We start from the raw sequence: 26,785 nt of genomic DNA, 5'->3' as shown, positions 1-26,785 counted from the left end.
GATGTTCCGGTGTAGTTTTGTATGGAAATGTTCTGCAGCGGAAACGTTTTTTGATGTTCCGGTATAGTTTTGTATGGAAATGTTCTGCAGCGGAAACGTTTTTTGATGTTCCGGTATAGTTTTGTATGGAAATGTTCTGCAGCGGAAACGTTTTTTGATGTTCCGGTGTAGTTTTGTATGGAAATGTCCTGCAGCGGAAACGTTTTTTGATGTTCCGGTGTAGTTTTGTACGGAAATGTTCTGCAGCGGAAACGTTTTTTGATGTTCCGGTATAGTTTTGTATGGAAATGTTCTGCAGCGGAAACGTTTTCGGATGTTCCGATGTAGTTTCATATGGAAATGTTCTGCAGCGGAAACGTTTTTTGATGTTCCGGTATAGTTTTGTATGGAAATGTTCTGCAGCGGAAACGTTTTTTGATGTTCCGGTGTAGTTTTGTATGGAAATGTTCTGCAGCGGAAACGTTTTCGGATGTTCCGATGTAGTTTCATATGGAAATGTTCTGCAGCGGAAACGTTTTTTGATGTTCTGGTATAGTTTTGTATGGAAATGTTCAGCAGCGGAAACGTGTCCAGATGTTCCGATGTAGTTTCATATGGAAATGTTCTGCAGCGGAAACGTTTTTTGATGTTCCGGTATAGTTTTGTATGGAAATGTTCTGCAGCGGAAACGTTTTTTGATGTTCCGGTATAGTTTTGTATGGAAATGTTCTGCAGCGGAAACGTTTTTTGATGTTCCGGTGTAGTTTTGTATGGAAATGTCCTGCAGCGGAAACGTTTTTTGATGTTCCGGTATAGTTTTGTATGGAAATGTTCTGCAGCGGAAACGTTTTTTGATGTTCCGGTATAGTTTTGTATGGAAATGTTCTGCAGCGGAAGCGTTTTTTGATGTTCCGATATAGTTTCATATGGAAATGTTCTGCAGCGGAAACGTTTTTTGATGTTCCGGTGTAGTTTTGTATGGAAATGTCCTGCAGCGGAAACGTTTTTTGATGTTCCGGTGTAGTTTTGTATGGAAATGTTCTGCAGCGGAAACGTTTTTTGATGTTCCGGTGTAGTTTTGTATGGAAATGTTCTGCAGCGGAAACGTTTTTTGATGTTCCGGTATAGTTTTGTATGGAAATGTTCTGCAGCGGAAACGTTTTCGGATGTTCCGATGTAGTTTTATATGGAAATGTTCTGCAGCGGAAACGTTTTTTGATGTTCCGATGTAGTTTTGTATGGAAATGTTCTGCAGCGGAAACGTTTTTTGATGTTCCGGTGTAGTTTTGTATGGAAATGTTCTGCAGCGGAAACGTTTTCGGATGTTCCGATGTAGTTTCATATGGAAATGTTCTGCAGCGGAAACGTTTTTTGATGTTCTGGTGTAGTTTTATATGGAAATGTTCTGCAGCGGAAACGTTTTTTGATGTTCCGGTGTAGTTTTGTATGGAAATGTTCTGCAGCGGAAACGTTTTTTGATGTTCCGGTGTAGTTTTGTATGGAAATGTTCTGCAGCGGAAACGTTTTCGGATGTTCCGATGTAGTTTCATATGGAAATGTTCTGCAGCGGAAACGTTTTTTGATGTTCTGGTATAGTTTTGTATGGAAATGTTCAGCAGCGGAAACGTGTCCAGATGTTCCGATGTAGTTTCATATGGAAATGTTCTGCAGCGGAAACGTTTTTTGATGTTCCGGTATAGTTTTGTATGGAAATGTTCTGCAGCGGAAACGTTTTTTGATGTTCCGGTATAGTTTTGTATGGAAATGTTCTGCAGCGGAAACGTTTTTTGATGTTCCGGTGTAGTTTTGTATGGAAATGTCCTGCAGCGGAAACGTTTTTTGATGTTCCGGTATAGTTTTGTATGGAAATGTTCTGCAGCGGAAACGTTTTTTGATGTTCCGGTATAGTTTTGTATGGAAATGTTCTGCAGCGGAAACGTTTTCGGATGTTCCGATGTAGTTTCATATGGAAATGTTCTGCAGCGGAAACGTTTTTTGATGTTCCGGTGTAGTTTTGTATGGAAATGTCCTGCAGCGGAAACGTTTTTTGATGTTCCGGTGTAGTTTTGTATGGAAATGTTCTGCAGCGGAAACGTTTTTTGATGTTCCGGTGTAGTTTTGTATGGAAATGTTCTGCAGCGGAAACGTTTTTTGATGTTCCGGTATAGTTTTGTATGGAAATGTTCTGCAGCGGAAACGTTTTCGGATGTTCCGATGTAGTTTTATATGGAAATGTTCTGCAGCGGAAACGTTTTTTGATGTTCCGGTGTAGTTTTGTATGGAAATGTTCTGCAGCGGAAACGTTTTTTGATGTTCCGGTGTAGTTTTGTATGGAAATGTTCTGCAGCGGAAACGTTTTCGGATGTTCCGATGTAGTTTTATATGGAAATGTTCTGCAGCGGAAACGTTTTTTGATGTTCTGGTGTAGTTTTGTATGGAAATGTTCTGCAGCGGAAACGTTTTCGGATGTTCCGATGTAGTTTCATATGGAAATGTTCTGCAGCGGAAACGTTTTTTGATGTTCCGGTATAGTTTTGTATGGAAATGTTCTGCAGCGGAAACGTTTTTTGATGTTCCGGTATAGTTTTGTATGGAAATGTTCTGCAGCGGAAACGTTTTTTGATGTTCCGGTGTAGTTTTGTATGGAAATGTCCTGCAGCGGAAACGTTTTTTGATGTTCCGGTGTAGTTTTGTATGGAAATGTTCTGCAGCGGAAACGTTTTTTGATGTTCCGGTATAGTTTTGTATGGAAATGTTCTGCAGCGGAAACGTTTTCGGATGTTCCGATGTAGTTTCATATGGAAATGTTCTGCAGCGGAAACGTTTTTTGATGTTCCGGTGTAGTTTTGTATGGAAATGTTCTGCAGCGGAAACGTTTTTTGATGTTCCGGTATAGTTTTGTATGGAAATGTTCTGCAGCGGAAACGTTTTCGGATGTTCCGATGTAGTTTTATATGGAAATGTTCTGCAGCGGAAACGTTTTTTGATGTTCCAGTGTAGTTTTGTATGGAAATGTTCTGCAGCGGAAACGTTTTTTGATGTTCCGGTGTAGTTTTGTATGGAAATGTTCTGCAGCGGAAACGTTTTTTGATGTTCCGATGTAGTTTCATATGGAAATGTTCTGCAGCGGAAACGTTTTTTGATGTTCTGGTATAGTTTTGTATGGAAATGTTCTGCAGCGGAAACGTTTTTTGATGTTCCGGTATAGTTTTGTATGGAAATGTTCTGCAGCGGAAACGTTTTCGGATGTTCCGATGTAGTTTCATATGGAAATGTTCTGCAGCGGAAACGTTTTTTGATGTTCCGGTGTAGTTTTGTATGGAAATGTTCTGCAGCGGAAACGTTTTTTGATGTTCCGGTATAGTTTTGTATGGAAATGTTCTGCAGCGGAAACGTTTTTTGATGTTCCGGTATAGTTTTGTATGGAAATGTTCTGCAGCGGAAACGTTTTTTGATGTTCCGGTGTAGTTTTGTATGGAAATATCCTGCAGCGGAAACGTTTTTTGATGTTCCGGTGTAGTTTTGTATGGAAATGTTCTGCAGCGGAAACGTTTTTTGATGTTCCGGTATAGTTTTGTATGGAAATGTTCTGCAGCGGAAACGTTTTCGGATGTTCCGATGTAGTTTCATATGGAAATGTTCTGCAGCGGAAACGTTTTTTGATGTTCCGGTGTAGTTTTGTATGGAAATGTTCTGCAGCGGAAACGTTTTTTGATGTTCCGGTATAGTTTTGTATGGAAATACTCTGCAGCGGAAACGTTTTCGGATGTTCCGATGTAGTTTCATATGGAAATGTTCTGCAGCGGAAACGTTTTTTGATGTTCCGGTGTAGTTTTGTATGGAAATGTTCTGCAGCGGAAACGTTTTTTGATGTTCCGGTATAGTTTTGTATGGAAATGTTCTGCAGCGGAAACGTTTTCGGATGTTCCGATGTAGTTTTAAATGGAAATGTTCTGCAGCGGAAACGTTTTTTGATGTTCCGGTGTAGTTTTGTATGGAAATGTTCTGCAGCGGAAACGTTTTTTGATGTTCCGGTGTAGTTTTGTATGGAAATGTTCTGCAGCGGAAACGTTTTCGGATGTTCCGATGTAGTTTCATATGGAAATGTTCTGCAGCGGAAACGTTTTTTGATGTTCCGGTATAGTTTTGTATGGAAATGTTCTGCAGCGGAAACGTTTTTTGATGTTCCGGTATAGTTTTGTATGGAAATGTTCTGCAGCGGAAACGTTTTTTGATGTTCCGGTATAGTTTTGTATGGAAATGTTCTGCAGCGGAAACGTTTTCGGATGTTCCGATGTAGTTTCATATGGAAATGTTCTGCAGCGGAAACGTTTTTTGATGTTCTGGTATAGTTTCGTATGGAAATGTTCTGCAGCGGAAACGTTTTTTGATGTTCCGGTATAGTTTTGTATGGAAATGTTCTGCAGCGGAAACGTTTTCGGATGTTCCGATGTAGTTTTATATGGAAATGTTCTGCAGCGGAAACGTTTTTTGATGTTCCGGTGTAGTTTTGTATGGAAATGTTCTGCAGCGGAAACGTTTTTTGATGTTCCGGTGTAGTTTTGTATGGAAATGTTCTGCAGCGGAAACGTTTTTTGATGTTCCGGTGTAGTTTCATATGGAAATGTTCTGCAGCGGAAACGTTTTTTGATGTTCCGGTGTAGTTTTGTATGGAAATGTTCTGCAGCGGAAACGTTTTTTGATGTTCCGGTATAGTTTTGTATGGAAATGTTCTGCAGCGGAAACGTTTTCGGATGTTCCGATGTAGTTTCATATGGAAATGTTCTGCAGCGGAAACGTTTTTTGATGTTCCGGTGTAGTTTTGTATGGAAATGTTCTGCAGCGGAAACGTTTTTTGATGTTCCGGTATAGTTTTGTATGGAAATGTTCTGCAGCGGAAACGTTTTCGGATGTTCCGATGTAGTTTTGTATGGAAATGTTCTGCAGCGGAAACGTTTTTTGATGTTCCGGTGTAGTTTTGTATGGAAATGTTCTGCAGCGGAAACGTTTTTTGATGTTCCGGTGTAGTTTTGTATGGAAATGTTCTGCAGCGGAAACGTTTTCGGATGTTCCGATGTAGTTTCATATGGAAATGTTCTGCAGCGGAAACGTTTTTTGATGTTCCGGTGTAGTTTTGTATGGAAATGTCCTGCAGCGGAAACGTTTTTTGATGTTCCGGTGTAGTTTTGTATGGAAATGTTCTGCAGCGGAAACGTTTTTTGATGTTCCGGTATAGTTTTGTATGGAAATGTTCTGCAGCGGAAACGTTTTCGGATGTTCCGATGTAGTTTCATATGGAAATGTTCTGCAGCGGAAACGTTTTTTGATGTTCCGGTGTAGTTTTGTATGGAAATGTTCTGCAGCGGAAACGTTTTTTGATGTTCCGGTATAGTTTTGTATGGAAATGTTCTGCAGCGGAAACGTTTTCGGATGTTCCGATGTAGTTTCATATGGAAATGTTCTGCAGCGGAAACGTTTTTTGATGTTCCGGTGTAGTTTTGTATGGAAATGTTCTGCAGCGGAAACGTTTTTTGATGTTCCGGTATAGTTTTGTATGGAAATGTTCTGCAGCGGAAACGTGTCCAGATGTTCCGATGTAGTTTCATAAGGAAATGTTCTGCAGCGGAAACGTTTTTGGATGTTTCGATGTAGTTTCATATGGAAATGTTCTCCAGCGGAAACGTTTCCAGATGTTCCGATGTAGTTTCATATAGAAATGTACTGCAGCGGAAACGTTTTCAGAAGTTCCAATGTAGTTTCGTACGGAAATGTTCCGCAGCGGAAACGTTTTCGGATGTTCCGATGTAGTTTCATATAGAAATGTTCTGCAGCGGAAACGTTTTTGGAGGTTCCGATGTAGTTTCATATGGAAATGTTCTGCAGCGGAAACGTTTTCGGATGTTCCGATGTAGTTTCATATGGACATGTTCTGCAGCGGAAACGTTTTCGGATGTTCCGATGTAGTTTCATGTGGAAATGTTCTGCAGTGGAAACGTTTTCAGTTGTTCCGATGTAGTTTCATGTGGAAATGTTCTGCAGCTGAAACGTGTTCAGATGTTCCGATGTAGTTTCATAAGGAAATGTTCTGCAGCGGAAACGTTTTTGGATGTTCCGATGTAGTTTCGTATGGAAATGTTCTGCAGCGGAAACGTTTTCAGATGTTCCGATGTAGCTTCGTATGGAAATGTTCTGCAGCGGAAACTTTTTCAGATGTTCCGATGAAGTTTCATAAGGAAATGTTCTGCAGCGGAAACGTTTTCGGATGTTCCGATGTAGTTTCGTATGGAAATGTACTAGATCGGAAACGTTTTCAGATGTTTCGATGTAGTTTCATATGGAAATGCTCTCCTGCGGAAACGTTTTCAGATGTTCCGATATAGTTTCATAAGGAAATGTTCTGCAGTGGAAACGTTTTTTGATGTTCCGATGTAGCTTCATATGGAAATGTTCTGCAGCGGAAATTTCAGATGTTCCGATGTAGTTTCATATGGAAATGTTCTGCAGCGGAAACGTTTTCGGATGTTCCGATGTAGTTTCATGTGGAAATGTACTGCAGCAGAAACGTTTTCAGATGTTCCGATGTAGTTTCATAAGGAAATGTTCTGCAGCGGAAACGTTTTCAGACGTTCCGATGTAGTTTCATAAGGAAATGTTCTGCAGCGGAAACGTTTTCGGATGAAGCGATGTAGTTTCATATGGATTGTTCTGCAGCGGAAACGTTTTCGGATGTTCCGATGTAGTTTCATGTGAAAATGTACTGCAGCTGAAACGTTTTCAGATGTTCCGAAGTAGTTTCATAAGGAAATGTTCTGCAGCGGAAACGTTTTCGGATGTTTCGATGTAGTTTCATATGGAAATGTTCTGCAGCGGAAACGTTTTTTGATGTTCCGGTGTAGTTTTGTATGGAAATGTTCTGCAGCGGAAACGTGTTTTGATGTTCCGGTGTACTTTTGTATGGAAATGTTCTGCAGCGGAAACGTTTTCGGATGTTCCGGTATAGTTTTGTATGGAAATGTTCTGCAGCGGAAACGTTTTCGGATGTTCCGATGTTGTTTTATATGGAAATGTTCTGCAGCGGAAACGTTTTTTGATGTTCCGGTGTAGCTTTGTATGGAAATGTTCTGCAGCGGAAACGTTTTTTGATGTTCCGGTGTAGTTTTGTATGGAGTTTTGTATGGTGTAGTTTCGTATGGAAATGTTCAGCAGCGGAAACGTTTTTTGATGTTCTGGTGTAGTTTTGTATGGAAATGTTCTGCAGCGGAAACGTTTTTTGATGTTCCGGTATAGTTTTGTATGGAAATGTTCTGCAGCGGAAACGTTTTTTGATGTTCCGGTGTAGTTTTGTATGGAAATGTTCTGCAGCGGAAACGTTTTTTGATGTTCCGGTATAGTTTTGTATGGAAATGTTCTGCAGCGGAAACGTTTTTTGATGTTCCGATGTAGTTTCGTATGGAAATGTTCTGCAGCGGAAACGTTTTTTGATGTTCCGGTATAGTTTTGTATGGAAATGTTCTGCAGCGGAAACGTTTTTTGATGTTCCGGTATAGTTTTGTATGGAAATGTTCTACAGCGGAAACGTTTTTTGATGTTCCGGTGTAGTTTTGTATGGAAATGTTCTGCAGCGGAAACGTTTTCGGATGTTCCGATGTAGTTTCATATGGAAATGTTCTGCAGCGGAAACGTTTTCGGATGTTCCGATGTAGTTTCGTATGGAAATGTTCTGCAGCGGAAACGTTTTTTGATGTTCCGATGTAGTTTTGTATGGAAATGTTCTGCAGCGGAAACGTTTTTTGATGTTCCGGTATAGTTTTGTATGGAAATGTTCTACAGCGGAAACGTTTTCTGATGTTCCGGTATAGTTTTGTATGGAAATGTTCTGCAGCGGAAACGTTTTTTGATGTTCCGGTGTAGTTTTGTATGGAAATGTTCTGCAGCGGAAACGTTTTTTGATGTTCTGGTGTAGTTTTGTATGGAAACTAGTTTTTTGGAGGCCAGGTACCTGGCCCGTCGGTAACTCCTGGGTCCCCTTCCGCCCCATGTAAGGTTTCATGTCGTCCGCGTTACTTTTTCTAGTTCTTTCTGTAGAAGGTCATTTGTGTCAAATGGTGGAAAGCGGGTTAAAATACAAATTCGAATTGTGGAATTAAAAATTAGATGCGAATCTTTCTGGACCTCTTCCTGGTCCAGGTCGAAGTCCCGCAGTATCAGCTCGAAACCCGGAACACTGTGACGCATGTTATCCCCCACCTTCTGTGTTTCTCGGAAGGATGTATCTCCCTTATCCCGCCTTGTTCGTTCCAATTAACTGACCACGTTGCTACCAAAGTCTGCCAGCGCACGGTTGTTCCCGTTCCCCCTCTTATGCTGCCCCTCTCACGCCCCCACCCCTCACTCCTCATTCTCTCTCTCTCTCACGCCTCTCCCTCTCTCCCTCTCTCTATCTCACTCGCTTCCCATCCTTCTCTCTCTCTCTCTCTCTCTCTCTCTCTCTCTCTCTCTCTGTTTTTCTCTATTTCTCTTTCATTCCTGCTTCCCCAGTCTAACTGACTTCCTCTCCCTCTTGCTCCTTCTTCTCTGTCATGTCTCTATTTCACTTTTTTTTGGCTTTCAAGCCCAAGGTATATATATATGGAAGGTGACATTACGTCGCTGTGGCAGGTGTGCCATATTTGAGTATTGATATGTCATAACCTCAAACCTTGTCCAATACTCACTAAAAACTCACCACAATACCAACAGCAGTGTTACGTCAAGTCATGAAATGTCATTTTACTCTGGACGACTTCACTTTCTAATATATACACCTTGTCTCCAGCCCTCCTCAAAGGTATCAAAACTGTTGCATCAAGATGTCAAAATTATGACAAATAAATTAAATCACCTTGCAATTCCATTTTTTTATTGAAAACCCATGATGATATTCCATTATCTCTATTTGATATGCTGTGTACACCTTGGGTTTGCACAAGATCAGTTTCACATGCCCATTATATTTACATGAACATTTACAAAGATACCTTACAACTCTATACACACCTTGGGCCCACCAATGGATAACTAAATTACTGATTTTATCATAAAGTCTCCTTAAATTTTTGAATGCTCCTTGTACCTTGCGCGGATCAAAAGAAGAACTACTACTAAAAGCATCATTGTATGTTCTAAAAGAAAGAAACTAAAAGCATCATTGTATGTTCTTCAAATCAAAATATGAAAACCACGCTTCTTCAGTTTATAGTTTGCTAAACTAAAAATCCTGACATTTTTAAAACACATTGATCAAAAAAACTATTGATTTTATAATAAAGTTACCTTGAAACCTTGGGCCTTGCCTGAAATTGATATTTGCATCACATAACCAAGGTTGAGACAGCTGACGTATCTATTATTTTTCGATGATAAAAGGATCACCATATGATCAATGAACAAAAAAAGCGCAAAAGTTTTTTTCAACACTAAAAAGGATTCAATAAAATCATTCATTACCTGTTTTGATAACAAAACATGTTGATTTAAAAATTAGATTACCTTGCAACGATGTACATACCTTGGCCCTGTCAGTGTCTTGAAAAAATATCATTTTCATGAAACTGGCTAACATTACCCTACCTTTACAAAGGAAATCAAAGCAAGCTGTCAATGCAGTTCTAACTTGTTCATTCGTGTGTGTGAAGGTTTTGTTTACAAAAGTTTTTTCTAAAATACATTAAAACTTGTGCTTAAGTGAAAATGAAAACTTTATCGTTCAAGACACAGAGGTTTTGTGTTATGCTGTAGTGATTTTGCTCTTGATCTTCTGCTGAAAACGATTTAGAGAGAGAGAGAGTGTTTCCATCGCATGTTTGGTTTTAGCTGTGGCGGGCGCGACGGTCGAAAAACGCATGGTCGAAAAAACGCGTCAAACGAAAAAAAACGCTAAGTAACGCTCAAAACTATTTTAAGTATAAGGATGTTCTGCAGCAGAAAAGGTTTTTGATGTTCCGGTATAATTTTGTATGGAAATGTTCTGCAGCGGAAACGTTTTTTGATGTTCCGGTATAGTTTTGTATGGAAATGTTCGGCAGCGGAAACGTTTTTTGATGTTCTGGTGTAGTTTTGTATGGAGTTTTGTATGGTGTAGTTTTGTATGGAAATGTTCTGCAGCGGAAACGTTTTTTGATGTTCCGGTATAGTTTTGTATGGAAATGTTCTGCAGCGGAAACTTTTTTTGATGTTCCGGTATAGTTTTGTATGGAAATGTTCTGCAGCGGAAACGTTTTCGGATGTTCCGATGTAGTTTCATATGGAAATGTTCTGCAGCGGAAACGTTTTTTGATGTTCCGGTGTAGTTTTGTATGGAAATGTTCTGCAGCGGAAACGTTTTTTGATGTTCCGGTGTACTTTTGTATGGAAATGTTCTGCAGCGGAAACGTTTTCGGATGTTCCGATGTAGTTTCATATGGAAATGTTCTGCAGCGGAAACGTTTTTTGATGTTCCGGTGTAGTTTTGTATGGAAATGTTCTGCAGCGGAAACGTTTTTTGATGTTCCGGTGTACTTTTGTATGGAAATGTTCTGCAGCGGAAACGTTTTCGGATGTTCCGATGTAGTTTCATATGGAAATGTTCTGCAGCGGAAACGTTTTTTGATGTTCCGGTATAGTTTTGTATGGAAATGTTCTGCAGCGGAAACGTTTTTTGATGTTCCGGTGTAGTTTTGTATGGAAATGCTCTGCAGCGGAAACGTTTTTTGATGTTCCGGTGTAGTTTTGTATGGAAATGATCTGCAGCGGAAACGTTTTTTGATGTTTTGATGTAGTTTTGTATGGAAATGTTCTGCAGCGGAAACGTTTTTGATGTTCCGATGTAGTTTTGTATGGAAATGTTCAGCAGCGGAAACGTTTTTTGATATTCCGGTATAGTTTTGTAAGGAAATGTTCTGCGGCGGAAACTTTTTTTGATGTTCTGGTGTAGTTTTGTATGGAAATATTCTGCAGCGGAAACGTTTTTTGATGTTCCGGTATAGTTTTGTATGAAAATGTTCTGCAGCGGAACCGTTTTTTGATGTTCCGATGTAGTTTCGTATGGAAATGTTCTGCAGCGGAACCGTTTTTTGATGTTCCGATGTAGTTTCATATGGAAATGTTCTGCAGCGGAAACGTTTTTTGATGTTCTGGTGTAGTTTGGTATGGAAATGTTCTGCAGCGGAAACGTTTTTGATGTTCCGGTATAATTTTGTATGGAAATGTTCTGCAGCGGAAACGTTTTTTGATATTCCGGTATAGTTTTGTAAGGAAATGTTCTGCGGCGGAAACTTTTTTTGATGTTCTGGTGTAGTTTCGTATGGAAATGTTCTGCAGCGGAAACGTTTTTTGATGTTCCGGTATAGTTTTGTATGGAAATGTTCTGAAGCGGAAACGTTTTTTGATGTTCCGATGTAGTTTCGTATGGAAATGTTCTGCAGCGGAACCGTTTTTTGATGTTCCGATGTAGTTTCATATGGAAATGTTCTGCAGCGGAAACGTTTTTTGATGTTCTGGTGTAGTTTGGTATGGAAATGTTCTGCAGCGGAAACGTTTTTTGATGTTCCGGTATAATTTTGTATGGAAATGTTCTGCAGCGGAAACGTTTTTTGATGTTCCGGTATAGTTTCGTATGGAAATGTTCTGCAGCGGAAACGTTTTTTGATGTTCTGGTGTAGTTTTGTATGGAAATGTTCTGCAGCGGAAACGTTTTTTGATGTTCCGGTATAGTTTTGTATGGAAATGTTTTGCAGCGGAAACGTTTTTTGATGTTCTGGTGTAGTTTTGTATGGAAATGTTCTGCAGCGGAAACGTTTTTTGATGTTCAGATGTAGTTTCGTATGGAAATGTTCTGCAGCGGAAACGTTTTTTGATGTTCCGGTATAGTTTTGTATGGAAATGTTCTGCAGCGGAAACGTTTTTTGATGTTCCGGTATAGTTTTGTTTGGAAATGTTCTGCAGCGGAAACGTTTTTTGATGTTCCGGTGTAGTTTTGTATGGAAATGTTCTGCAGCGGAAACGTTTTTTGATGTTCCGGTATAGTTTTGTATGGAAATGTTCTGCAGCGGAAACGTTTTCGGATGTTCCGATGTAGTTTCATATGGAAATGTTCTGCAGCGGAAACGTTTTCGGATGTTCCGATGTAGTTTCGTATGGAAATGTTCTGCAGCGGAAACGTTTTTTGATGTTCCGATGTAGTTTTGTATGGAAATGTTCAGCAGCGGAAACGTTTTTTGATGTTCCGGTGTAGCTTTGGGCTAAACCTCAAACGGTGGTCGCAGTGGTGAGCGTGAGCCAGCGCTGGGCAGGTGTGAGAGAGCCCGGGTCGTCTCGCTCATGCTCATTTCTCACTCATCCAACGTTCTGCTCGACTGGTTTGAACTGCATGACTATTTAAACTCTCACTGGTGAAACAAATTGGCGAAACAAAATAATTGTTTTCGAGAAAAATTAAGCCCCAGGAGTCGAAAAAATTGGCGGCAAAAAAATAGCTTTTTTCGAGAAAAATTTAGCCCCACTAATCGAAAAAATTGGCGAAAAAAAAACTTTTTTCGAGAAAAATTTAGCCCCAGGAGTCGAAAAAAATGGCGAAAAAAAGTAACTTTTTTCGAGAAAAATTTAGTACCAGGAGAAGAAAAAATTGGCGAAAAAAAATAACCTTTTTTCGAGAAAAATTTAGTCCCAGGAGTCGAAAAAATTGGCGACAAAAAAATAGCTTTTTTCGAGAAAAATTTAGCCCAAGGAGTCGAAAAAATTGGCGAAAAAAAGTAACTTTATTAGAGAAAAATTTAGATCAAGGAGTAGAAAAAATTGGCGAAAAAAAGTAACTTTTTTCGAGAAAAATTTAGTACCAGGAGTAGAAAAAATTGGCGAAAAAACATAACCTTTTTTCGAGAAAAATTTTGCCCCAGGAGTCGACAAAAATGGCGAAAAAAAAAACTTTTTTCGCGAAAAATTTTGCCCCATTAGTCGAAAAAAATTGCGATAAAAAATAACTTTTTTCGAGAAAAATTGAGCCCCAGGAGCAGAAAAATTGGCGAAAAAAAAATAACCTTTTTAGCCCCAGGAGTCGAAAAAAATGGCGAAAAAAAAACTTTTTTCGAGAAAAATTTAGCCCCAGGAGTCGAAAAAATTGGCGAAAAAAATAATTTTTATCGAGAAAAATTTAGCCCCAGGAGTCGAAAAAAATTGCGAAAAAAATTAACTTTTTTCGAGAAAAATTTAGCCCCAGGAGTAGAAAAAAATGGCGAAAAAAAGTAACTTTTTTCGGGAAAATTTAGCCCCAGTAGTCGAAAAAATTGACGAAAAAAATAACTTTTTTGAGAAAAATTTAGCCCCAGGAGAAGAAAAAAATGGCAAAAAAAATAACTTTTATCGAGAAAAATTTAGCCCCAGGAGTCGACAAAATTGGCGAAAAAAAGTAACTTTTTTCGAGAAAAATTAAGTCCCAGGAGTCGAAAAATTTGGCGACAAAAAAAAAAATTTTTCGAGAAAAATGTAACCCCAGGAGTCGAAAAAATTGGCGAAAAAAAGTAACTTTTTCCGAGAAAAATTTTGCCCCAGGAGTAGAAAAAATTGGCGAAAAAAAGTAACTTTTTTCGAGAAAAATTTAGCCCCAGGAGTCGAAAAAGATGGCGAAAAAAAAAAACTTTTTTCGAGAAAAATTAAGCCCCAGGAGTCGAAAAAATTGGCGAAAAAAAATAATTTTCATCGAGAAAAAAACAACTTTTTTCGAGAAAAATTTAGCCCCAGGAGTCGAAACAAATGTCGAAAAAAAAACTTTTTTCGAGGAAAATTTAGCCCCAGGAGTCGAAAAAGTTGGCGACAAGAAAATAGCTTTTTTCGAGAAAAATTTAGCCCCAGGAGTTTTTTTTTGTAAAACATAAACTATTTATTTTATAAATAGATAAGGTGTACAAACAAAACTTTCTTATACTCTATAATCACAAATACAGTGCACACTTAAGGACATTTACATCGATCGCAGCATCATTGTTTCCAATGATGTGGATGATGTAGTTTGCAAACAAACGAAGGACAACCTTCCGCTGCGCAATGCTTATATTCCCAAGCACTGGGAATCGGAGACACTCGAAGGACGACTGACACCCTGGAGCTTCATTCCTGATGCACTGCTGCAGCAGGTCCCAGGCGGCAATAACGCGAGTGCAGGAGGTGAACATGTGTTCCAGGGTGTCACACTCAACACAGAACATGCAGGAAGCCGAAGACGTGCGTCCCATACGCATAAGCAGCTCTCCGTGTGGGATCTTGCCATTCGCAAGCAAATATAAGGTGGATCTTTGCTCCGCTGTTAGTTTGCTTCGGTGGATGTTGTTCCACACCTTTTTCCAGGTTGCCTTCGGATGGGACTGAATCTTGGCTGGGGGTAGTCTGTTCACTTGCAACCTGCGGAGGGCCTTGGTGGATAGCTGTTTTTTTTACTGCCGATGGAGTGTACGCCAGTTGCTGGATAACACTGCGAAGGCACGGATACGTAGTTGTTATGGGTGAAATATCTGGGGGGTTTCCCGCACACAAGATGTGTTGGGCTCCAAATGGGAGGCTTTGATGTTCTACAACATAGCGGTTTGTAAGTAGGGCTGCTGTCATCACGGCTGGGATGTGGAGGTTTAAGCCCCCACGGTCTCGTGGCAGGGCCAGCTGCTGGAGCGAGACACGTATACCCCCAGATCCGTTCCAGAGGAGAGATCCGATCAAACTTGTCACCTTGGCTATGTCCATTGCGCGAGGGCCACAGACTGACGCAACAAACCATAGCTTAGGGAGCAAGAATGAGTTGAGCAGCGTTACCTTTTGCAGCAGGTTTAGATCTCTCACCCTGTGCAGCCATACCAACTGACGAAAGTGATTGATAACAGTATCCCAATTGTGGCCCGCTGTTTCCCGGATACTGTTAGAGAACAGAATTCCAAGTAAACGGAGCCGTTCTACGGTGTGCAGCCATGGCAGGTTGATTCTGTTCTCGGTTGTCACCATTCCGATGTCCAGAGCCGTGGTTTTAAGGACGTTTAACCTCGCTTCAGAAGTGACTCCAAAGGCCTCAATTGCTGCTCTCACCCGCTCGATTGTGGAAGGGGAAGTACTCACCACGGAGACGTCGTCAGCATACGCGTTGATCAGGTCGTCCTGATCGCAGCATATATCTTCGAGTCTCTTGATGAGGGGGTGAAGGTAGAGGATGAACAGGTGCATTGACAAGGGATCTCCTTGTCGCACGGAACGTTGGATGGGAAAGGCAGGTGATAGGGATCCATTTACAATGACACGGGACGAAGATTGCTCACCAATTTTCTTCAAAAGCCGCACTAGTGCGGGATTAAACCCTAATGCATCCATCGTTCTAAACAGGAAGCCCCTGTCAACACGGTCAAACGCCTGCGAGAGATCGAATGAGACGAGTTTTGCACACTTCTTCTTCCGTTTGAGTTCGAATATTCTCTCCTTAACAGAGAGCACAGCTTGGAAGATATTGCAGGGTTTATTGCTACACTTCTGCGACGGTGAAATGATTTGCCACCTAGCAATAATCTTCTCGAGCCGCTGCTTCAGAATTCTGGAAAGCAGATTGTAGTCAGTGTTAAGCAGAGAGATCGGACGGTACGAAGATAGTGTGCACCCATCTCCCCTTTTCCTCGCAAGCACTATGACCCCATCGACAAAGGCCGCCGGGAAACGACCGTTGAGAGCATCGTTGAGAATCAATATGATTTCTCTCCAAATTATCCCAAACGTTCGCTGATAAAATTCAATCGGAATTCCATCCGGCCCAGGAGACTTTCGAGGTTTCGATTTTTCAATTGCATGAAGGACATCACCGTAGGTGATCTCATCCATGCAATCGTTGTTGATTTCGCAATCTTCGGGGATTACACGATGACAGGCAAAAGTATCGTCAACGTTTGTTGTCTCGTCGGTGTATAACTCCCTGTAGTACGTATGTATATAGTCTGCCAGTTGTTTTGGAGAGTCCAAAACAACGTTGTTGTCACACGTAAGTCTGGTGATCACGGTGCGCTCCCGCCTTCGTTTCTCAAGCTGAAAGGTGGAGAGGTTTTCCCCACACACCCTTGTTTCGTTAATCCTTGTGAAGTCCTCGGAGAAACGCCTCTGAAGGAGTAGCATTTCTCCTTTTATACGGTTGATATTGACCAACTCGATCGGATTGGAAAGATACCGACCGTATGAGGACTCTAACTTCGCATAGAGAATGTTATGCTGCAAGCGGAACATGGAGTATTTTTCATTCGTTTTCCATCGGAAGAACGATTTTATTTTTGGTTTGGCGAAATGAATCCACCATTCCATCCAGGAGCCAAAGCTCCTTCGCTGTTTTGTCCAATAGTTCCACTTACATCTAAACTCCTCCATGTTTTCGGCTGTCAAGATATGTGGCCGAAGTTGCCAGTATCCATTTTGCCGCATGCGAGGTATGTTTGGAAGGCAGATGCGCACCGTGAGCGCCTTATGGTCCGAGAAAGACAATACGTGCATGTCTGTTGCACGCAGTTGATCCTTCATGTCCTTAGAGACGTAGCAGCGATCGATGCGAGAGCCCGAACCACGTGTGATGTGAGAGAACTCTACAAAGTTGCCTGAGAGCCTCCCAGCTGTCACACAACTGCATACTGTCAACAAAGTTTTGCAAAGTGAGACTCGTATTCCCCATACCCGTGGCGTCCTTGGACTTCAGCACGCAGTTGAAATCCCCTGCAAGGATGACCGGTCCCGGTGCATTCCGCAGGTAGTACGTCAACGAGCGGTTGAAAAAGAGTTCCCGCTCAGCTCTGTTTTGACTTCCCGAAGGAGCGTAAATGTTGCATAGCGTGGAAGAATTCTCAAGCCGGACGCAGATTAGTCGTGAGTCCAAGCTACGCTCGACGTGAGAAAATTTTAGGTTCACCCGCAAGGCGATCGCTGTACCTCTCCTTGTGTGGTCAATGTTTGTTACAACATTGTACCCAGGGAGCACTAAGTCTTTGACAGAAACTTCTTTTAGGAAGATTATGTCTGTGTCAAGAGTGCGTATGAAAGTTCGTAGTGCATCTAGTTTGGTGGAATTGGATATCGCATTGATGTTTATCGATGCGATCGTCACTGATGTCATCAACTCATCCATTTCCACCAAACTACTGTGCGTCCACTTCCATTACCCCAGTCGGTTTCGCTGCCGTGGTCTTTTTGGGAGGACGACCTGGCTTACGCTTGATCGGTTCCTCCCCAGACTTGCACGACACGTCGCTGTCCGTCTGTTCGTCCGTCTTTCTCTTACCTGCCACTGTTTGCCAGGAAAGGGATGAAGGTGTAGCGGAAGGTGAAGGGACACGAGGGGCTTTGAACGTCGATGAGGCATCGGCGTCCACCTGAAGTCCGGCGTTGTCCATCTTGGTGCTGGTCGATGCTGCCGGTACGGTCAACGCACTTGCCCGGATGAAAGATGCTACTGCCGGGACGGTCCGTGTACTAGCCGCAACGCTAGTGGCCTGCATCGGGATGATCGTTGCTGGTGCGCCTATTGTCAGGCTCGAAGCACCGGCCGGTGCGCTCGCCGCGACGGTCGATGTGCTCGCCGCGACGGTCGATGTGCTCGTCGGGACTGTCGGTGCGGGGACGGCCGGTGCGCTCTCCGGGACGGTCGATGCGGGCGCCGGGATGATCGGTGTGCTCGATGGGATGAGCATTGTGCTTGCCGGAACGGTCGGTGTGCTCACCGGGTCGGTCGGTGCACGGACGGTTTGTGTGCTCGCCCGGGGGACTGTTGCTGGAGCAGGGTTTTCGGTGCCATTCTGCACCGCTGAGGCATACGACAGCCTCTCGTTGACGCTCGTCTTCTGAGCCACCAGTTTCCTGCCTTGGGTGCAGGTCATCCCATGGTGTGCAGCAAGACGGCATGTTCGACACGTTTGCTGCTGTCCCCGGTATGTTATCAGCGTCTCTTCCCCTCCAATCGAGACGTATGACGGCACCGGCTTAGACAAGACCGCTGTGACGTAGCGGTATCCGTCAGGGATTCCGGCACACGGGTATGGCTTCGCCCATACTCCGGCTCGGATTGACCGGACTTCTCCGTAGCGAGCAAAGAAATCCGTAATGCATCTGTCCGTGATGTCCTCGAACAGGTCGTGGATTTTGATGACCACGGAATTGTCGACCATTACGATCGGGATCGGGAATTTCTTCCCGTCGCATTCGAGAGAATGCTTGCCGTCGTTCTCCTCGACGGTTCTTAGAGCAAGGCTCTGGTCCTTCACTCGGATGTGAAGGAAGTGGGATGCCGGCTTCGTCCGGATTGAAACGATTGAAGAGCTGCTTAGACCCAGCTTGGTCATGGCGAGGGTTGTGGCCTCCATCAAGGACGGCCTTTTGGGGAGCTTCGAGAAATCCACCCGCAGGGTGCTTCTCGAAGCAGCCATGATGTGGCTTGCTTTTGCACTTTTTTTTAACACTCTGTTTTGGTAAAAGTGCGTCCGATCGCAACGAGTCTCGGAGAGGAACTTCCTCAGGAGTCGAAAAAATTGGCGAAAAAAAGTAACTTTTTTCGAGAAAAATTTAGCCCCAGGAGTCGAAAAAAATGGCGAAAAAAAGTAACTTTTTTCTTGAAAAATTTAGCCTCAGGATTCGAAAAAAATGGCGAAAACAAGTAACTTTTTTCGAGAAAAATTAAGCCCCAGGAGTCGAAAAAAATGGCGAAAAAAAGTAACTTTTGTCGAGAAAAATTAAGCCCCAGGAGTCGAAAAAAATGGCGAAAAAAAGTAACGTTTTTCGAAAAAAATTTAGCCTCAGGAGTCGAAAAAAATGGCGAAAAAAAGTAACTTTTTTCGAGAAAAATTTAGCCCCAGGAGTCGAAAAAATTGGCGAAAAAAAGTAACGTTTTTCTTGAAAAATTTAGCCCCAGGCGTCGAAAAAATTGGCGAAAAAAAGTATCTTTTTTCTTGAAAAATTTAGCCTCAGGAGTCGAAAAAATTGACGAAAAAAAGTAACGTTTTTCTTGAAAAATTTAGCCCCAGGAGTCGAAAAAATTGGCGAAAAAAAGTAACTTTTTTCTTGAAAAATTTAGCCGCAGGAGTCGAAAAAAATGTCGAATAAAAGTAACTTTTTTCGAGAAAAATTAAGCCTCAGGAGTCGAAAAAATTGGCGAAAAAAAATAACTTTTGTCGAAAAAAATTTAGCCTCAGGAGTCGAAAAGAATGGCGAAAAAAAGTAACTTTTTTCGAGAAAAATTTAGCCCCTGGAGTCGAAAAAAATGGCGAAATAAAGTAGCTTTTTTTCGTGAAAAATTAAGCCCCAGGAGTAGAAAAAAATGGCGAAAAAAAGTAACGTTTTTCGAGAAAAATTTAGCCCCAGGAGTCGAAAAAATTGGCGAAAAAAAGTAACGTTTTTCTTGAAAAATTAAGCCCCAGGAGTCGAAAAAATTGTCGAAAAAAAGTATCTTTTGTCTTGAAAAATTTAGCCTCAGGAGTCGACAAAATTGGCGAAAAAAAATAACTTTTTTCGAGAAAAATTTAGCCTCAGGAGTCGACAAAATTGGCGAAAAAAAGTAACTTTTTTCTTGAAAAATTTAGCCTCATTGGTCGAAAAAAATGGCGAAAAAAAGTAACTTTTTTCGAGAAAAATTTAGCCTCAGGAGTCGAAAAAAATGGCGAAAAAAAGTAACGTTTTTCTTGAAAAATTTAGCCTCAGGAGTCGAAAAAAATGGTGAAAAAAGAAACTTTTTTCTTGAAAAATTTAGCCCCAGGAGTCGAAAAAATTGGCGAAAAAAAATAACTTTTTTCGAGAAAAATTTAGCATAAGGAGTCGAAAAAATGGCGAAAAAAAGTAACTTTTTTCGAGAAAAATTTAGCCCCAGGAGTCGAAAAAAATGGCGTAAAAAAGCAACTTTTTTCGAGAAAAATTTAGCCCCAGAAGTCGAAAAAATTGGCGAAAAAAAGTAACTTTTTTCTTGAAAAATTTAGCCTCAGGAGTCGAAAAAAATGGCGAAAAAAAGTAACGTTTTTCGTGAAAAATTTAGCCGCAGGAGTCGAAAAAATTGGCGAAAAAAAGTAACGTTTTTCTTGAAAAATTTAGCCCCAGGAGTCGAAAAAATTGTCGAAAAAAAATATCTTTTTTCTTGAAAAATTAAGCCTCAGGAGTCGAAAAAATTGGCGAAAAAAAATAACTTTTTTCGAGAAAAATTTAGCCTCAGGAGTCGAAAAAATTGGTGAAAAAAAGTAACTTTTTTCTTGAAAAATTTAGCCTCAGGAGTCGAAAAAAATGGCGAAAAACAGTAACTTTTTTCGAGAAAAATTTAGCCTCAGGAGTCGAAAAAAATGGCGAAAAAAAGTAACTTTTTTCGAGAAAACTTTAGCACCAGGAGTCGAAAAAAATGGCGAAAAAAAATAACTTTTTTCGAGAAAAATTTAGCCTCAGGAGTCGAAAAAAATGGCGAAAAAAAATAACTTTTTTCGAGAAAAATTAAGCCCCAGGAGTCGAAAAAAATGGCGAAAAAAAGTAAATTTTTTCGAGAAAAATTTAGCCCCAGGAGTCGAAAAAAATGGCGAAAAAAAGTAACGTTTTTCTTGAAAAATTTAGCCCCAGGAGTCGAAAAAATTGGCGAAAAAAAGTAACGTTTTTCTTGAAAAATTTAGCGCCAGGAGTCGAAAAAATTGGCGAAAAACAGTAACATTTTTCTTGAAAAATTTAGCTCCAGGAGTCGAAAAAAATGGCGAAAAAAACTAGCTTTTTTCTTGAAAAATTTAGCCCCAGGAGTCGAAAAAATTGGCGAAAAAAAATTACTTTTTTCGAGAAAAATTTAGCCTCAGGAGTCGAAAAGAATGGCGAAAAAAAGTAACTTTTTTCTTGAAAAATTTAGCCCCAGGAGTCGAAAAAATTGGCGAAAAAAAATAACTTTTTTCTTGAAAACCTAGGTAAAACGGCCCGGTTACACGGCCCAGTTACAGGGCCCGTTTACAGGGCCAGGTTACAGTGCCCGTTTACAGGTCCCAGTTACAGGGCCCGTTGACAGGTCCCGGTGACGGGGCCGTTTACAGGGCCCGTTGACTGGACCCGGTTACAGGGCCCGGTAACACGACCAATTTACAGGTCCCGGTTACAGAGCATGTTTACAGGACCCGTTTACCACGGCCTGGTAACACGGCCCGTTTATAGGGCCCGGTAACACGGCCCGTTTACAGGGCCCGGCAAACGGCGGTAACACGGCCCGTTTACATGGCCCGGTAATACAGCCAATTTATAGGTCCCGGCTTCAGGGCCAAAGCTTATGAATGTAGTTTTATTGTTGATTTTATTCTACGTCGCTCATTTTCATCACGTGAAGCACAACCTTTCCGAAGAGTAAATGCAATGTTCGATTCGAAATAATCCCCAAAATCATGAAAACGTTTCATTTCCTTCCTATTACAAACTTTAAATGAAACTGTGAAGCAGATTTCCGCTTTGCTTTGTTTTATTTTCCAGCCAAGTAACCATCGATAATCAATGTAACCATCGATTACCAAAAAAACATGTTTCCCCTCCATCCTGCATCCGTAGTATCCTTAGCGACAGCACAGCGTTAAGGGGAAATTCCGACGCTTAGGGGAAATTTCGACGCTGTAGTGTGTGTAGAAATTGTTTGCATCTCACTTTCACCCTCCCTTCGCTCGCCCTCCACGCTATTGCTATCTAATGCCATCGTTACGTCTAACTGTAATTTAAGAGTGGACTAGGTAAAACGGCCCGGTTACACGATCCAGTTACAAGACCCGATAACAGGACCCGGTTACAGGTCCCAGTTACAGGGCTCATTGACAGGTCCCGGTTACAGGGCCCGTTTACAGGACCCGTTTATAGGACCCGTTGACTGGACCCGGTAACAGGGCCCGGTAACACGGCCCGTTTACAGGGCCCGGTAAACGACGGTAACACGGCCCGTTTACATGGCCCGGTTATAGGGCCCGGTAACACGGCCCGTTTACAGGGCCCGGTAACATGACCAATTTGCAGGTCCCGGTTACAGAGCCCGTTGACAGGACCCGTTTACAGGGCCCGGTAACATGGCCCGTTTATATGGCCCGGTAACAGGGCCCGGTAACACGACCAATTTACAGGTCCCGGTTACAGAGCATGTTTACAGGACCCGTTTACATGGCCTGGTAACACGGCCCGTTTATAGGGCCCGGTAAACGGCGGTAACACGGCCCGTTTACATGGCCCGGTTATAGGGCCCGGTAACACGGCCCGGTTACAGGCCCCGGTAACACGACCAATTTACAGGGCCCGGTAACATGGCCCGTTTACATGGCCCGGTAATACAGCCAATTTACAGGTCCCGGCTTCAGGGCCAAAGCTTATGGATGTAGTTTTATTGTTGATTTTATTCTACGTCGGTCATTTTCATCACGTGAAGCACAACCTTTCCGAAGAGTAAATGCAATGTTCGATTCGAAATTGTACCCAAAATCACGAAAACATTTCATTTCCTTCCTATTACAAACTTTGAATGAAACTGTGTAGATTTCCGCTTTGCTTTGTTTTATTTTCCAGCCAAGTAACCATCGATAATCAATGTAACCATCGATTACAAAAAAAAAATGTTTCCCCTCCATCCTGCATCCATAGTATCCTTAGCGACAGCACAGCGTTAAGGGGAAATTCCGACGCTTAGGGGAAATTCCTACGCTTAGGGGAAATTCCTACGCGGTAGGGGAAATTTCTACGCGTAGAAATTGTTTGCATCTCACTTTCACCCTCCCTTCGCTCGCTTTCCACGGTATTGCTATCTAATGCCAACGTCACGTCTAACTGTAATTTAAGAGGGCGACTAGGTAAAACGGCCCGGTTACACGGCCCACTTGCAGAACCCGTTTACAGGGCCCGGTACCAGGGCTCGTTTACAGGGCCCGTTTACATGGCCCGGTTACATGGCCCGGTAACACGGCCCGTTTGCAGGGCCCGGTAACACGGCCCGTTTGCAGGGCCCGGTAAACGGCGGTAACACGGCCCGTTTACAGGGCCCGGTAACACAGCCCGTTTACAGGGCCCGGTAACACGTCCCGTTTACATGGCCCGGTTACAGGGCCCGGTAACACGGCCCGTTTGCAGGGCCCGGTAACACAGCCCGTTTACAGGGCCCGGTAACACGTCCCGTTTACATGGCCCGTTTGCAGGGCCCGGTAACACGGCCCGTTTACATGGCCCGGTTAAAGTCCCGTTTACTGGGCCCAACCTTATGGAAGTAGTTTTATTATTAATTTTATTCTTCGTTGATTATTTTCATCTCGTTGCCACCTTTCCCAAGAGTAAAAGCAATGTTCGATTCGAAATTATCCCCAAAATCACGAAAACGTTTCATTTCCTTTTGTATGCTCAGAGAAAACGGAAACTATTTCAGTACGATGGTGCAAACATTATTACGCATACGGTAAATGGGGTACACGGTGGTGCAAACATTATCACGCATACGGTATTTGGTTTCCCTTAACAACAGCATAGCGGTTAAGGGGAAATTTCTACGCTGTAAAGGGGAACCTGACGCGTCAGCACAGTGCATCTCATTTTCGCCCTCCCATCGCTCGCTCACTTCTCGCTATTGCTATCTAATTCCATCGTTACGGCTAACTGTAATTTTAGAGTGGATTTAGCACCAGGAGTCGAAAAAATTGGCGAAAAAAAGTAAATTTTTTCTTGAAAAATTAAGCCTCAGGAGTCGAAAAAAATGGCGAAAAAAAATAACTTTTTTCTTGAAAAAATAAGCCTCAGGAGTCGAAAAAAATGGCGAAAAAAAGTAACGTTTTTCGTGAAAAATTAAGCCCCAGGAGTCGAAAAAAATGGCGAAAAAAAGTAACTTTTTTCGAGAAAAATTTAGCCCCCGGAGTCGAAAAAATTGGCGAAAAAAAGTAACTTTTTTCTTGAAAAATTTAGCCTCAGGAGTCGAAAAAAATGGTGAAAAAAAGTAACTTTTTTCCGGAAAAATTTAGCCCCAGGAGTCGAAAAAATGGCGAAAAAAAGTAACTTTTTTCGAGAAAAATTTAGCCCCAGGAGTCGAAAAAAATGGCGTAAAAAAGCAACTTTTTTCGAGAAAAATTTAGCCCCAGGAGTCGAAAAAATTGGCGAAAAAAAGTAACTTTTTTCTTGAAAAATTTAGGCTCAGGAGTCGAAAAAAATGGCGAAAAAAAGTAACGTTTTTCGTGAAAAATTTAGCCGCAGGAGTCGAAAAAATTGGCGAAAAAAAGTAACGTTTTTCTTGAAAAATTTAGCCCCAGGAGTCGAAAAAATTGTCGAAAAAAAGTATCTTTTTTCTTGAAAAATTAAGCCTCAGGAGTCGAAAAAATTGGCGAAAAAAAAATAACTTTTTTCGAGAAAAATTTAGCCTCAGGAGTCGAAAAAATTGGTGAAAAAAAGTAACTTTTTTCTTGAAAAATTTAGCCTCAGGAGTCGAAAAAAATGGCGAAAAAAAGTAACTTTTTTCGAGAAAACTTTAGCACCAGGAGTCGAAAAAATGGCGAAAAAAAATAACTTTTTTCGTGAAAAATTTAGCCTCAGGAGTCGAAAAAAATGGCGAAAAAAAATAACTTTTTTCGAGAAAAATTTAGCCCCAGGAGTCGAAAAAAATGGTGAAAAAAAGTAAATTTTTTTGAGAAAAATTAAGCCCCAGGAGTCGAAAAAAATGGCGAAAAAAAGTAATGTTTTTCTTGAAAAATTTATCCCCAGGAGTCGAAAAAATTGGCGAAAAAAAGTAACGTTTTTCTTGAAAAATTTAGCGCCAGGAGTCGAAAAAATTGGCGAAAAACAGTAACATTTTTCTTGAAATATTTAGCCCCAGGAGTCGATAAAATGGCGAAAAAAACTAGCTTTTTTCTTGAAAAATTTAGCCCTAGAAGTCGAAAAAATTGGCGAAAAAAAATAACTTTTTTCGAGAAAAATTTAGCCTCAGGAGTCGAAAAGAATGGCGAAAAAAAGTAACTTTTTTCTTGAAAAATTTAGCCCCAGGAGTCGAAAAAATTGGCGAAAAAAAATAACTTTTTTCTTGAAAAACTAGGTAAAACGGCCCGGTTACACGGCCCAGTTACAAGGCCCGTTTACAGGGCCAGGTTACAGTGCCCGTTTACAGGTCCCAGTTACAGGGCCCGTTGACAGGTCCCGGTGACAGGGCCGTTTACAGGGCCCGTTGACTGGACCCGGTTACAGGGCCCGGTAACACGGCCCGTTTACAGGTCCCGGTTCCAGGGCCCGTTGACTGGTCGAAAAGTTAGCCTCAGGAGTCGAAAAAATTGGCGAAAAAAATTACTTTTTTCTTGAAAAATTTAGCCCCAGGAGTCGAAAAAATTGGCGAAAAAAAGTAACTTTTTTCGAGAAAAATTTCGCCTCAGGAGTCGAAAAAAATGGCGAAAAAAAGTAACTTTTTTTGAGAAAAATTTAGCCCCAGGAGTCGAAAAAAATGGCGAAAAAAAGTAACTTTTTTCAAAAAAAAATTAGCCCCAGGAGTCGAAAAAAATGGAGAAACAAAGTAACTTTTTTCTTGAAAAATTTAGCCTCAGGAGTCGAAAAAAATGGCGAAAAAAATTAACTTTTTTCTTGAAAAATTAAGCCCCAGGAGTCGAAAAAATTGGCGAAAAAAAGTAACTTTTTACTTGAAAAATTTAGCCTCAGGAGTCGAAAAAAATGGCGAAAAAAAGTAACTAATTTTGAGAAAAATTTAGCCCCAGGAGTCGAAAAAAATGGCGAAAAAAAGTAACTTTTTTTGAGAAAAATTTGGCCCCAGGAGTTGAAAAAAATGGCGAAAAAAGTAACTTTTGTCTTGAAATATTTAGCCCCAGGAGTCGAAAAAAATGGCGAAAAAAAGTAACTGTTTTCTTGAAAAATTTAGCCTCAGGAGTCGAAAAAATTGGCGAAAAAAAGTAACTTTTTTCTTGAAAAATTTAGCCTCAGGAGTCGAAAAAAAGTAACTTTTTTCTTGAAAAATTTAGCCTAAGGAGTCGAAAAAAATGGCGAAAAAAAGGAACTTTTTTCGAGAAAAATTTAGCCCCAGGAGTCGAAAAAAATGGCGAAAAAAAATAACTTTTTTCTTTGAAAAATTTAGCCTCAGGAGTCGAAAAAAAATGGCGAAAAAAAGTAACTTTTTTTCGTGACTAATTTAGCCTCAGGAGTCGAAAAAAATGGTGGAAAAAAGTAACTTTTTTCTTGAAAAATTTAGCCTCAGGAGTCGAAAAAATGTGCGAAAAAAAGTAACTTTTTTCGAGAAAAATTTAGCCTCAGGAGTCGAAAAAATTGGCGAAAAGAAGCATCTTTTTTCTTGAAAAATTTAGCCCCAGGAGTCGAAAAAAATGGCGAAAAAAAGTAACTTTTTTCTTGAAAAATTTAGCCCCAGGTCGAAAAAAATGGCAAAAAAAATTAACTGTTTTCTTGAAAAATTTAGCCTCAGGAGTCGAAAAAAATGGCGAAAAAAAGTAACTTTTTTCTTAAAAAATTTAGCCCCAGGAGTCGAAAAAATTGACGAAAAAAAAAACTTTTTTCGAGAAAAATTTAGCCCCAGGAGTCGAAAAAATTGGAGAAAAACAAAAATTTTTTTTCGAGAAAAATTTAGCCTCAGGAGTCGAAAAAAATGGCGAAAAAAAGTAACTTTTTTCGAGAAAAATTAAGCCCCAGGAGTCGAAAAAATTGGAGAAAAAAATAACTTTTATCGAGAAAAATTTAGCCCCAGGAGTCGAAAAAAATGGCTACAAAAAGTAACGTTTTTCTTGAAAAATTTAGCCCCAGGAGTCGAAAAAAATGGCGAAAAAAGGTTACTTTTTTCGAGAAAAGTTTAGCC

At 41.1% G+C, this 26,785-nt stretch overlaps 1 protein-coding gene across 1 annotated transcript; it reads right to left on the bottom strand.

Annotated features, from left to right (window-relative positions):
• Positions 1–17,129: 17,129 nt before the first annotated feature.
• LOC131271249 (uncharacterized) lies at positions 17,130–18,413 on the bottom strand. The gene has a single exon (XM_058272655.1). It carries the CDS (start codon positions 18,411–18,413, stop codon positions 17,130–17,132), a length of 1,284 nt encoding a protein of 427 aa, XP_058128638.1.
• Positions 18,414–26,785: the final 8,372 nt, after the last annotated feature.

Source organism: Anopheles coustani, unplaced genomic scaffold (assembly GCF_943734705.1).
Source record: "Anopheles coustani unplaced genomic scaffold, idAnoCousDA_361_x.2 scaffold_12_ctg1, whole genome shotgun sequence".
In the NCBI taxonomy this organism is placed as follows: domain Eukaryota; kingdom Metazoa; phylum Arthropoda; class Insecta; order Diptera; family Culicidae; genus Anopheles; species Anopheles coustani.
This window is presented reverse-complemented; position numbering and strand designations above follow the sequence as displayed.